The 12788-nt window shown below is 36.4% G+C and overlaps 1 protein-coding gene across 1 annotated transcript in view; it reads left to right on the top strand.

Moving 5' to 3' along the window:
• The window catches only part of LOC107719419 (kinesin-like protein KIF13B), a 34827-nt gene that overhangs the window by 13838 nt on the left and 8201 nt on the right, over nucleotides 1-12788 (top strand). The window contains exons 15-37 of the mRNA XM_016526830.1: nucleotides 565-646; nucleotides 748-894; nucleotides 2108-2257; nucleotides 2348-2467; nucleotides 2549-2716; nucleotides 2823-2980; nucleotides 3395-3527; nucleotides 3638-3784; nucleotides 5669-5698; nucleotides 6080-6179; nucleotides 6303-6429; nucleotides 6601-6656; nucleotides 7467-7585; nucleotides 7673-7849; nucleotides 7920-8012; nucleotides 8624-8773; nucleotides 8901-8978; nucleotides 9068-9121; nucleotides 9414-9555; nucleotides 11175-11308; nucleotides 11640-11699; nucleotides 12270-12416; nucleotides 12555-12761. Coding sequence (XP_016382316.1) covers nucleotides 565-646; nucleotides 748-894; nucleotides 2108-2257; nucleotides 2348-2467; nucleotides 2549-2716; nucleotides 2823-2980; nucleotides 3395-3527; nucleotides 3638-3784; nucleotides 5669-5698; nucleotides 6080-6179; nucleotides 6303-6429; nucleotides 6601-6656; nucleotides 7467-7585; nucleotides 7673-7849; nucleotides 7920-8012; nucleotides 8624-8773; nucleotides 8901-8978; nucleotides 9068-9121; nucleotides 9414-9555; nucleotides 11175-11308; nucleotides 11640-11699; nucleotides 12270-12416; nucleotides 12555-12761 — 2779 coding nt within the window. The remainder of the gene's footprint in view (nucleotides 1-564; nucleotides 647-747; nucleotides 895-2107; nucleotides 2258-2347; nucleotides 2468-2548; nucleotides 2717-2822; nucleotides 2981-3394; nucleotides 3528-3637; nucleotides 3785-5668; nucleotides 5699-6079; nucleotides 6180-6302; nucleotides 6430-6600; nucleotides 6657-7466; nucleotides 7586-7672; nucleotides 7850-7919; nucleotides 8013-8623; nucleotides 8774-8900; nucleotides 8979-9067; nucleotides 9122-9413; nucleotides 9556-11174; nucleotides 11309-11639; nucleotides 11700-12269; nucleotides 12417-12554; nucleotides 12762-12788) is intronic.

Below are 12788 nucleotides of genomic sequence, written 5' to 3'. Positions count from 1 at the left end.
GACAGTAAATATAGTAATGTACTGTAAATTAAACTACAGTAATAATACCGTAAACATTTTACAGTAGCTTACTGGCATCCAGCAATTTACAGCAATCATTTTACAGTGATGTTACAAAAGATTTCTATTTCAAATAAATACTGTTCTTAAGAACATTCTATTCATCAAAGAATCGTGAAAAAAGCATCACTGTTTCCACAAATATATGAAGCAGCACAACTGTTTTCAAGATTGATAATCATCATAAATGTTTCTTGAGCAGCAAATCAGCATCTTAGAATGATTTCTGAAGAATCATGTGACACTGAAGACTAGAGTAATGATGCTGAAAATTCAGCTTTGATCACAGAAATAAATTACTTTTTACTATATATTCAAATAGAAAACAGTTATTTAAAATTGTAATAATATTTCACAATATTACTGTTTTTACTGTATTTTTTTAACAAATTAATGCAGCCTTGGTGAGCAGAAGAAACTTAAAAAAAAAATCGTACCAACCCCAAACATTAAACAATAGTCTATGTTTTTTATTATCATTTATTCTAAAACGTATTTCATCAGCCAGAAATTGTTCTTTGTGAGTTTAGTCTCTATAAACATGAGCAGTCAGAGAAATTCAGACATTGAAAGTGGTTCAGAGGAAGTGATTTGAACATTACAGTATATACTAATAGAGGAGCTTGTTGAAATGTGGGTTAGGGTGAAAATGCCGCTTTAATAAAGACTGATGCTTCCTGACCGCAGCGGGACACGGTTCTGAGCGAGCCAGCGGTGGAGGTGAGGAGGAAGGGCAAAGGGAAGCAGATCTGGTCCATGGAGAAGATGGAGAACCGGCTGCTGGACATGAGAGAGCTCTACCAGGAGTGGAAAGACTATGACGAGGACGATCCTGTATGTCAAATCACATGACAACTTCCTACATTATCAGAATTACCATAGTACACATTACTGTGTTTTTACTCTACTGTGTGTGACAATGCTATTTTGGAGCTATTAATGTAGCATTTATTATTATTGTTGTTGTTATTATCATGTAATTTTAATATTATTTGTTTTTATTATTTAATATTGTCATTATTTTTAATATTAGATTATTTAATAATTTTTTTTTACCTTCATTATTTTATTTGAAATGCTTGAACTTTTTTTCATTATTTTTAATTACAAAAGTATCTCTCAATTAATTTGAGGCTATAAAAACTGAAAGTATCAATTATATAATAAAATGATTATATTTAGGAAAAAATATAGAAGTCTCTTAATTAATATGAGGCTTTAAGTATAAATTTTATTATAAAAAAATATATATTTAAGTACAAATATATAAGTCTCTCAGTTTATATGAGGCTGTAAGTATGCATTTTATTATATAGAAATTATATTTAAATACAAATATTTAAGTCTCTCAATTGAGGGTATGAAAGCTGAAAGTATACATTTTATTATAAAAGAAATCATAAAATCAACTATGCAATGTAACTCATAACATTGCTAAAATAACTATATATATATATATATAATTTTCCATCCATTTTGGTTAATGTTATGTTGTGTTTTAATGGAGATAACAATCTAAACATTAAATATGTAAATAATAGTAGTTTTAAAATTATTTTAATTTATTATTTAAAATAAAACACTAAAATGAAATATATGGTGGTGAAATGTTCATGTCCGTATGTTCTGGCTTGCGACTAGTGTTTTGTCTGAAAAACGAAATAAATAAAATTAAAACTCTAAAATATTTTAGAAAATAAAAATGTAAATATAAAATAGATTTTAAAGTCATTTTAATTTGAAAAAAAAAACTTTATTAATATACAACAATAAATATATATATAAAATATTGATATTTTTACCTGCATGTCATGTGACATCAGAGAACTGTGAAAGTGTAAACGTGTAGTTAAATTATTTAAATATTAACTTAAATTTACTTCAAGTAAATATTTTAGGCCAAAGATTTGGCTGACAAAAAAGTTTGGGAATCCCTTAAAGGAAACATAATGTACAATTAGTCAATATTTCTTTTCTTTTTTTCCCCATGACCATCATAAATGAAGTATGCTTAAAGGTGTTCAATCTCATCCTCGTCTGTGCTCAGGCCATGCGTTCCTACTTCAAGCGCGCCGATCCGTTCTTCGACGAGCAGGAGAATCACAGTCTGATCGGTGTGGCAAACGTCTTCCTGTCCTGTCTGCTGTATGACGTCAAGCTGCAGTACGCAGTGCCCATCATCAGCCAGAAGGGGGAGGTGTGCACACACAGATTGATTAGAATTTAATATTTTTATTTATCAAGTTTATTAAAGAGTGCAAGGCACTGACTGATTGTCGTTTTTCAGGTGGCAGGTCGTCTTCACGTAGAAGTCGAGCGTCTGAGTGGAGAACTGGAAGAGCGTGAGACGGGGGTCTCTGAGAGCAGTCCAGACGGCGAGACGCAAGAACGCAAGCTCATCTGCATGGTCAGATAAAACGGGACGTCTCCGAACAAACATGCAATGTTTATGAACTGTAGTTGAGTGATTTTTTTTTTTTATTTCCAGCTCAAGGTGTTGCAGGCGACTGGATTGCCTCAGCACCTCTCAAACTTCGTTTTCTGTCAGTATCATTTCTGGGAGCAGCAGGAGCCCGTGTTTATCGCCCCGGAAGTGGGTCTGACGGCCCCCAGCAGCAGAGAGCCGCAGAGTCTGGTGGTGTTTGATAACTGCAAGGTGAAAACACCAAAACATTGCATTTGCACCGGCTCTTTCTCTCCTTGTTTTTCCTTCCATGTTACAGACCCTGTCGGTCATCACACGTCTCTTTCTGCATCTGTAGACTCTAGAAGTGGCCGTGACTGAAGACTTTCTGGAGTTTCTGATGGACGGCGCCGTGGCTGTTGAGGTTTATGGTCACAAACAGGCGAATCCGCGCAGGAATCTGGCTCTCTGGGACCTGGGGGTGATTCAGGCAAAGACTCGCTCTCTCAGAGAGAGGTACACCAGCATTTATTAGACTGTCCTTAAACACAGATTATTGGGATGCATAATTAATAGTTATACTTGTATATAATATGCTATACTTTACTAATAAGCTAATAAGTAATTGAGTTAAAAAAAAAAAATTTTTGTTTAACTTCTGTGGAGGTCACACCTCCAGGAGATCAGTGAGCCAATGGCAATTTAAACTTTCGGAGGGCAAGTTTACGACTCCTTGTCTTCGAACATGGTGTTTTGCTTATGTAACTGGATTGGGTGTTGATGCAAAACTATTAAAGGGGTCATATGATGCGATTTCAAGTTTTCTTGACAAAACAGTTTGGGTTTAGGAATACTCGAACTAGGGTGCCAAGACTTGTTGGTTGTTATTCGGGTTTAACTCGAGCTTTTTTCTGTGTTGTGTGCGTGCAGGTGGAGTGAAGTGACCCGCAGGCTGGAGCTCTGGGTTCAGATCCTGGAGCTGAATGATGCTGGAGAGTTTGTGCCGGTGGAGGTTCAGCCAGCTAAGGACGTCTGCACAGGAGGAATCTTTCAGCTTAAACAGGTCTGTGTGGACATTAATGATAGTAAAACTTTATTTTGACACATTTTTTTCTGTAGAAGATCTGATTTTACCGATGCAGTTCCTGACTTGATTCGGTGTCTGTGTGACAGGGTCAGTCCAGGCGTGTTCAGGTGGAGGTGCGTTCGGTCCAGGACTCCGGCACCATGCCTCTAATCACTGAGTCTGCGCTCAACATCTCCATCGGCAATGTGGAGGTCCATCAGACTCGATCTGGCAAAAGCACAGAGACCCAGAGGGTGAAAAACTCATCTTTACCTTGTTTTGTTTTTATTATTATTAACAGTTTTAAACAATTTCACGCAGAAATGTTGATTCAAATGTTGGCTAACTTTAAGAAAATGTAGAACCAACTCCAACACTAAAATCACAGGTAACCCAAAAAAACATTGAATGCATTAAACTAAAATGACTTTTATACATTTTTTTTAGAATTTAAAATGGAGTGACACTAAGTGACCCTACGATAAATCTGATTTTATGATTAAATAGTTTAATATTTAATATGGTAAAGAACTGTTCTGTACAACCAGATTTACACTAAAATCACAGGTAACCTCAAAAACATTGAATGCATTAAACTAAAATGACTTATAAATTTTTTTTTTAGAATTTAAAATGGAGTGACACTATGTGACCCTACGATAAATCTGATTTTATGATTTAATAGTTTAATATTTAATATGGTAACAAAAATGATCTGTTCTGTACAACCAGATGTACACTAAAATCACAGGTAACCTCAAAAACATTGAATGCATTAAGTAGGGGGGGTTATGTACTGGTAGACATGATTAACCGTAGAGATTTGTCAGCCGGTAGAGATTATGGATAATCGCCTCGGTTACATGCTCACATGACGTTGCTGTGCTATGTGGTTGCGAAAACTTCGTTTGCATGTGTTTTTAAGCATTGCGGTTTAAAAACAAGTGATTTTAAGCCATTGAAACGCAATCAGCAGAGAAAGAGAACTTGTTCGCTATATGCGCGCTATCAGAGAGACAGATGGTGCTCATAGAGCGCATGAGTGTTTTGCCACTTTATAAGCCTTTAACGGTTAAATACACACACTTGTATGTGTCAGAATGCCCGTATTTGCAAGTATCCTCATAAACACAGTAATTTAGGTCTTAAGTGAAAGCAAACAGCTGAGAAAGAAAACACGTGTAACAGTATATTGGATCCGGGCAGCTGTCTGTCCTTCATGTTAAACAAACAACACAAGAGAGAAAATCTCCCACTACTCTTGACTAAATCACTTTTGTAACTTTCATAAGAAGAAATATATATTTAATTTACACAGTGAAGAATATGCAGTGTTTTTATTCATTTGATTACTTTATACAATGTAGCATTTCTTATTTATTTGTTCTACTGTAGTTTTTTGTCATTGTTCTGTTTTTAATCGCTGACTGTTTACATGTCTTCAGTGAGCTTGAGTTTATTTATTTTTTTAATTTAGACTTGTATTAGTTTTTGTGATATTGACCCTGGTGACAAAAATTATGAAATTTCTATGGTATCAAACATTTTGATAAAGCAAAAATAACTATATTGTGATATATATTGTTACCGTGAAATAAAATGACTCGTATCGTGATATAAGATTTTGGTCATATCACCCACCCCTAGCATTAAGCTAGAATGACTTCTATAGCTTTTAAATAAAAAATGAAGTGATAGTAAGTGACCCTACAATAAGTCTTATTTTATCATTTAACCTAATAGTTTAATATTTAAAATGTAACCCAACTGATCAGTTCTACATATTAATTTCGCTGGATTTACTCAAAGATTTCACTGTGTGTGGATTTTAATGCATGCATCCTCTGTGTGAATGAGAGGGAATGTCTGTACAGGAGAGAAAGCGTGGAAAGTCCTTATATGGAGATGTATCTTATGCTAATTATTAACTGCTGGCACATGCTTCTATATTTAGAATAATGGATTGATCAACATCAGAATGAGGGTAAAATGTACATGTTTGAACGCCTGCTGAATGCACACATGACAGCAGTTGTACACAATAGTAGTGAATGAGACTGGTGAATGTGTTTATTGGTGAGAATTGGTGTAAGCAGACGCACAGGTCTTAACTCAAAGTTTTCCTGTTATTTCTGAAGGTGGGAGATAAAGATGTGGACAGTTATCAGGTAATGACTTTTCAGCCTTTTTAAATATGTAAACAATGTTTATGATATGTCTATAGTTGTCACTGTCATTCATCAGGGCGGGACAAGTTGCTGAATATAGAGTAGACATTGAGATATAAAAATGTAAATGTGGATGGTCATATGTTAATTAACCCATTCTGAATGATTCTATTTATATACACTATTGTTCATTATGCATTAATTTAATTAAAAGTGACAGTAAAGACAAGTATAATGTTATTTATAGAAAGATTTCGATTTCAAATAAATGCTGGTTTTTTTTGTTTTTTTTTTACTTTCTGTGCATCAAAGAATCTTGGAAAAAATGTATCGTGGTTTCTACAAAAATATGAAAGAGCTTCTGCATGTTTGTACCTGTAGGAGGTTGATCTGGAGAGACTGAGGGCCCGGTGGCTCACGGCTCTGACTGAACGACAGGAATATCTGGACCAACGTCTCCAAAAACTCGTCAGCAAGCAAGGTAAGATGAGATTTAGATGAACTGCATTATGGGCTGATGAAAAAATCAAATGTGTTTTTCAGTGGAATAGACTGACATCTTTGGTGAAAGTGAGAAAAGTGTTTGACCTTCTGGCACATACAGATAAGTCAGAAGAGGATGTGGAGAGCGAGTCTCAGCTGCTGGAGTGTCGTCTGACGCTGACAGAGGAGAGAAACGCTGTGCTGGTGCCCTCTGCTGGGAGTGGTATCCCAGGAGCCCCGGCGGAGTGGTATGTGACGATATACGTCGTTCCTCTCAAACAATCGTAGAACTAGCCTTATCTAACCATAACCAACTCCTAAATCCCACAATCTGCTTGTTTTTGTCCTCTTTGGTGAATTCAGTTAAGTGAATTCTTCACGTGAGCTTTATTTTTACTGTCTGGCTCCTGTTCCTGCAGGGTTCCTGTGCCAGGAATGGAGACCCACACCCCAGTCATCTTCCTGGACCTCAGCGGTAAATATTTACCGTGTTCCAAATCCTGGTGCGCTGCCTGGATGTTTTCTTCCTACATAGGCAGCTGCCTACTAAGGGAGCATCATAACTGAAATAGACCTCATGAGTGAATGATTTGGAACATGAACAGAAATATCACTTAAAATTGTCAATTTTAATTAAATTTAACTGTCTTTATTGCCAATTAAAAAAAGCTAATAATAAATGCAAAGTTAAAACATTTTAAAATAAAAACAATCAAAATAAAACACCTAAATAATATGTTTAAATGCATGTTATGCAGAGTTATTTTAGTATGTTATACTATTTAATTTTTATTAATATAAATTGACTTTTATTTTTGTATTTTTACTTGTCTTTTTTTATTTCATAATTTTATTATGTGCTTTTTGGCATTTTTATTAGTTTTTGTTTTATTAATATTACTATTTGTTTATTTTTGTTCAGTTTTTGGTTTTATTTATTTTCAATTAGTTGCTAAGGAAACATTTCTAATTTTCGTTTAGTTTGTTTTTCATGTATTATTTGTATTTTATTTTATTTCAGCTTTATTAAGATAAAGCTGATTTATTGGTAACACAATCTAATATACAGTATATAAAATACATACATAAAATAAAAACAATCCAAATAAAACAGCTTTAAAAAAATATATATATATATTTGTTGCTAAATTATTGAAATATTAACTTCAAATTTTAGTGGGAATAAATATCTTACATTTGGTTAAGCTGACAAAATTTTTTTGGGGGAAATCCCTGTCGTATGACTTATTTCTGATCAACATTTCTCTCTTCTGTCTGTCTACAGCTGATGATTTCCATGATCATCTGTCCGCTCCTCTAGCTGGAGGTCTGGATGCTGCGCTCGACAGAGAAGATAAAGATGATTTCATGGACTTACAGATAGTCAAACACAATGAGAATGAGGTGAGGAGACAGTATTTTGCTATCGGTAAAAAAAGATAACTGCACCAGGATATTCCACATTACATGAAGTTGTCTCTCTTCCCACAGGTGAAGGCAGAGGCATCATGGGACTGCACCGTTCATGACAGCCCTGAGCTGAATCGAGCGACGGGGCCGGATCAGAGGATTTACCTCAGCGTCCGCACCATCGTTCTGCTCAGTCATCCCGCACAAATGCAGCTGGTGCTACGCAAGCGCATCTGCGTGAACCTCACCGGACGACAGGTGTGACTGATGAAGTTACTTTTGTGTTTTTTATTGAGTGCTCTTTTATTGATCGGATCTCTTCCTGCAGGGTTTTGCTCAAAGTCTGCTGAGGAGAATGTCTCACCGCAGCTCAGTTCACAGCTGTGGAGTCACATTTGAGATAGTCTCAAATATCCCAGGGGTACGTGAAGAGCAACATGATCTATTCTTGTTTAGGCATGCAGTTCTTGAGTTGCAAATGAGTTGCAATGTGAATTTGGATACTATACACTAGTGTTCAGAAGTTTGGGGTTTGCAAGATTTTTTTATGTTTTTGAAAGAAGTCTCTTATGCACACCAGGACTGCATTTATTTGATCAAAAATGTGATAAAAAAAGAGTAATATTGTGAAATATTATTACAATTTAAAATAATTGCTTTCTATTTGAATATATCTTAAAATGTAATTTATTCCTGTGATGCAAAGCTGAATTTTCAGCATCATTACTCCAGTCTTCAGCATCACATGATCCTTCAGAAACCATTCTAATATGCTACGCAAGAAACATTTCTGATTATTACCAATGTTGGTTCTTTGATGAGTAGAAAGTTCAAAAACAACAATTCTTTGAAATAGAAATCTTTTGTAACATTATAAATGTCTTTACTGTCACTTTAGATAAATTCAATGCATCCTTGCTGAATAAGAGTACTGATTTCTTCCAAAAAGACCCTACATTTTGAATGGCACTGTACATACAGTAAGTCTATGAGAAGCAGGTAACAGAAACAGGTGTGTGCATTTGTTGACAGGACATTCAGAGCTTTGAGGACCGAGAGATGCTCGCCCGACTGGCTGCCAGCACCGACAACCCAGGAGCGGAAAGTGAAGCCGCCATCGAGAAATACCTGCGGAGTGTGTTAGCGGTGGACAACATCCTCACGCTGGACCATCTCAGACAGGTCTGACATACTTCATGATCTCCTGTATCTACTTTATATATGCCAAATAATAAGTATATAAATGCTTTGTTTTTTGCTATATACACTTACTTACATGCGTCATCTTGGTATTTTTTTGTGAATTCAGGAGGTTTCTGTGAGGGAACATCTGACAGATAAAGGAAAGATTCCCAAACGCTGCCTCAGTTCACCCAATGTACACCGGGTAAGACATGAACAACATCTCTGAGAAAAATTAATCCAAATCAGCCTAAAATTAAACCAGAAATGAAATATAAGCTGTTTATTTTTCAGCTCTCTGGCAGTAGGAAAGATCTGTCCAGCAGCCAAGACTCAGAAGACAATAAAGTAAGAAAAAGCACCTTAAATAGTGGCATAACAGTTCAGATTTCCAATAGTTTGGTTTGTGTCACAGTTCAGTACATACTTAGTATGCCACTGTTTTGGGAAACTACTAATAGCAAGCAGTGATTTATTACTGTGATACAATCCTTCACTCAGTAACATCCAGGATACTCGTATTTGTACAGTATTTGCGTCTTTGTTTCATTTTCAGGTTCATTTTATTACTTATTTACTGTCCGTCCAGATGTTCAGCGTGTTTACTGATGGTTTGTGTCCGTGCTTTGACATTCTGTAGAGTGGTTGGGACAGTCGGCAGGAGATTTCTATGCTAACATCAGCCACAAAGAGTCCATCTCACTCAGCGTCAATACAAAATCAAAACTCGGAGCCAGGTAACTGTCCTCATCCTCTTCTGCTGTCCACGTTTCCCTTCACAGGTGAGACAGAGCTTGCATTACCTGTTTGACTTTACTCCAGAGTTTGGCTGTCTTACATGCCAACAGCAACAGACCAGCAAAAACAACAGAACACCTTTGCAACCATACAGAACACATGATCAAGCACTTAGAACAACTTCGCAACACCTTAGCAACCATACAGAACACTATAGCAACATGTTAAAAGCACTGAGAACAACTTAGCAACACCTTAGCAACCATACAGAACACTCATTATAACAACATGATAAAAATACTCAAAACACCTTAGCAACACCCTAGCAACCATACAGAACACTCATTATAGCAACATGATAAAAATACTCAAAACACCTTAGCAACACCCTCGCAACCATACAGAACACTATAGCAACATGATTAAAGCACACAAAACATCTTAGCAGCACCTTAGCAACCATCCAGAATACCATAGCAACATAACAGCATTGAGAACAATGCCCTAGAAACCACTCATCATGCTATAGCAACTGCATACAAATATGATAGTCTCTCAGAATACCTTAGCAACACCCTAGCAACCACTCATAATACCACAGCAACTGCATACAACATAAAAAACACTTAGAACACCTTTGCAACACCTTAGCAACCACTCATAATACCACTGAAATCGAAAAGTAACATAATTAAAATACTCAGAACACCTTAGCAACACCCTAGCAACCAGCCTAAGCTCTCTAGCACCTTGTCAGGAAGCGGCACTTTACTTCATGTAAGTTATTGAAAGTTGTTACTGATGACTAGTACATTTGACCCGCTGGCCTGTGCATTAACCAGCACTGCATGGCGCTTATTAAAGGTTTGTGTTTGCAGCAGTTGTTTGGTGCATGTCATCAAAATGCTATTAAGTAAAACGGTTCAGTAAAAAGGGTTTGCGCTTCATTTGGCCACTGTGCTTTAATTGAAGGTGCTGATCTGCTTATGTAGTTCTGTTTTTGCTTTATTCATGCTTTGCACATTTTTTTTTTACTCACGTGGCTTCTCTGCTCATTTCTCCTCTGCTTTTCTTCTGTCCTTCCATCTTTCTCTCTTCTGCTGCTCCTCAAACCCGTGTTTCTGCAGGTCTCTCAGGATTTGCTGCATCTTATTTCGGGGTCACTCCTACAAAATACCTTAGCAACACTTTAGCGACCACTCATAATATCACTGCAACTTCAAAGTAACATAATACTCAGTACACCTTAGCAACACCCTAGCAACCAGCCTAAGCTCTCTAGCACCTTGTCAGGAAGCGGCACTTTACTTCATGTAAGTTATTGAAAGTTGTTACTGATGACTAGTACATTTGACCCGCTGGCCTGTGCATTAACCAGCACTGCATGGCGCTTATTAAAGGTTTGTGTTTGCAGCAGTTGTTTGGTGCATGTCATCAAAATGCTATTAAGTAAAACGGTTCAGTAAAAAGGGTTTGCGCTTCATTTGGCCACTGTGCTTTAATTGAAGGTGCTGATCTGCTTATGTAGTTCTGTTTTTGCTTTATTCATGCTTTGCACATTTTTTTTTTACTCACGTGGCTTCTCTGCTCATTTCTCCTCTGCTTTTCTTCTGTCCTTCCATCTTTCTCTCTTCTGCTGCTCCTCAAACCCGTGTTTCTGCAGGTCTCTCAGGATTTGCTGCATCTTATTTCTCCCCAGTGAAAGCTCTAGTGTCTCCAGTACCCAAGATGTTCAAGACTCTGTTATCCAAGAAAGAGGAGAAGAAAGAGATGCCTCCTCCTGCTGTCTTTGAGCAGGTAGCAACACCTGCTTTGGCTCTTACTTTATGAAACATTTCTAGATTTAAAAGCTGTGATCACCATACAATGTCCTGAAAAAATGTTAATTTATACATTTTGAGTTCAGAGTTATGTTTCATTTGTATTTAAATTATGTAGCTTTTTATAAGTAATAATAATAAAATGATGTAGCTTTTTATAAGTAATAATAATAAAAAATTAAATATAGAATTACTAAACCAGTAAAATAACATTCATCAAGTTGTATTGCAAAATGCGGTATTTTTGGTTTTACCAGGTATTCCTGGTAAAACACTTGATAATATTTTTCCCCTTTAATTTCACCTAGAATGTGCCACGTATTATTGTGCAGTCTGCCAGTCTTGAAGACATCAACAGCTATGAACTGGTAAGTCTGTTCAGTTAGAACCTGAAAAATAACATTTATATTTGTTTGGTATGATGATTTGTTTTGTTTTTTTAAATAGTAATAATATTTTTATATTTTATATTTATATAAAACAATTTGTGTTTGAACTTGTGTAGTTGAAAACATTTGGATGCATTTTATGGTAGCACTTTATTTTACAGTCCTGTTTCACGTGTACGTACTATGTACTTACTATAGCAATTACAATAACTGGGTAATAACTAGGAACTAACCATTAAAAGCAGAGTAAGTGATTCCGTAGACATGGTGTAACATTGGTTTTGCTTTGTTTCACAGAACTAATCGTTGCCTGGGTTGCGTACGTATATGTGGGCGGAGCTATCAAAATAGGGGCAAGACCCTTTTGGGGTAGAGGCGTGATTGTTTTGGTGATTTCAAATATCAACATTGGCTACCAGAAATCACTTACTCTGCCTTTAACCTACCCCTTAACCTTTCTTTAACCCATGTAGTTATCTTATACTACCCAGAACGGTACTGTAAAATAAACGTACAGTAAAATAAAGTGAAACCCATTTTATTTTGAAGACTCCACAGGGTCCATCAAAAGAAACTGCTCAAGACAGCCAATCAGAATCTGCTTCCTTTGTGCCCATATTCCCGGTTATTCCTGATAAAGTAGAGACCACTGAAGCATCCACCATATCCTCAGAAACCACGTCTGACATCCAGATAGTAAGTCTACATGTATTCTAGGCAGCTCCTTATTAGTATGGTGAGCAGTATCTGGTGATGTGGTAAAGTGGGAAACTTAAAAGTTGCTTTTATTACTGCGTATATTATTAATTAGCTTGATCTCTATGATCTCCTCAGAGCCATGCTATGGAAACCCCAATTTCAGAGAATGTTGAGGAGATTCTACGTCCTCAAGAAGTTGAAGTTCCACCTCTTTCTGTTCCTCCAGTGGTTGAGGAAGTTCTACCTTCTAATCTTTCTCCAGAGGTTGAGGTTCCACCTCGTAATTCTCCTTCAGAGGCTGAGGAGGTTCTACCTCCATCTGTTCCTCCAGTAGTTGAGGAAGTTCCAGCTCCTAATCTTTCTTCAGAG

This window comes from Sinocyclocheilus rhinocerous, unplaced genomic scaffold (genome assembly GCF_001515625.1).
Source record: "Sinocyclocheilus rhinocerous isolate Xijiao unplaced genomic scaffold, SAMN03320098_v1.1 scaffold303, whole genome shotgun sequence".
NCBI classification, from domain to species: Eukaryota; Metazoa; Chordata; class Actinopteri; order Cypriniformes; family Cyprinidae; genus Sinocyclocheilus; species Sinocyclocheilus rhinocerous.
This window is presented reverse-complemented; position numbering and strand designations above follow the sequence as displayed.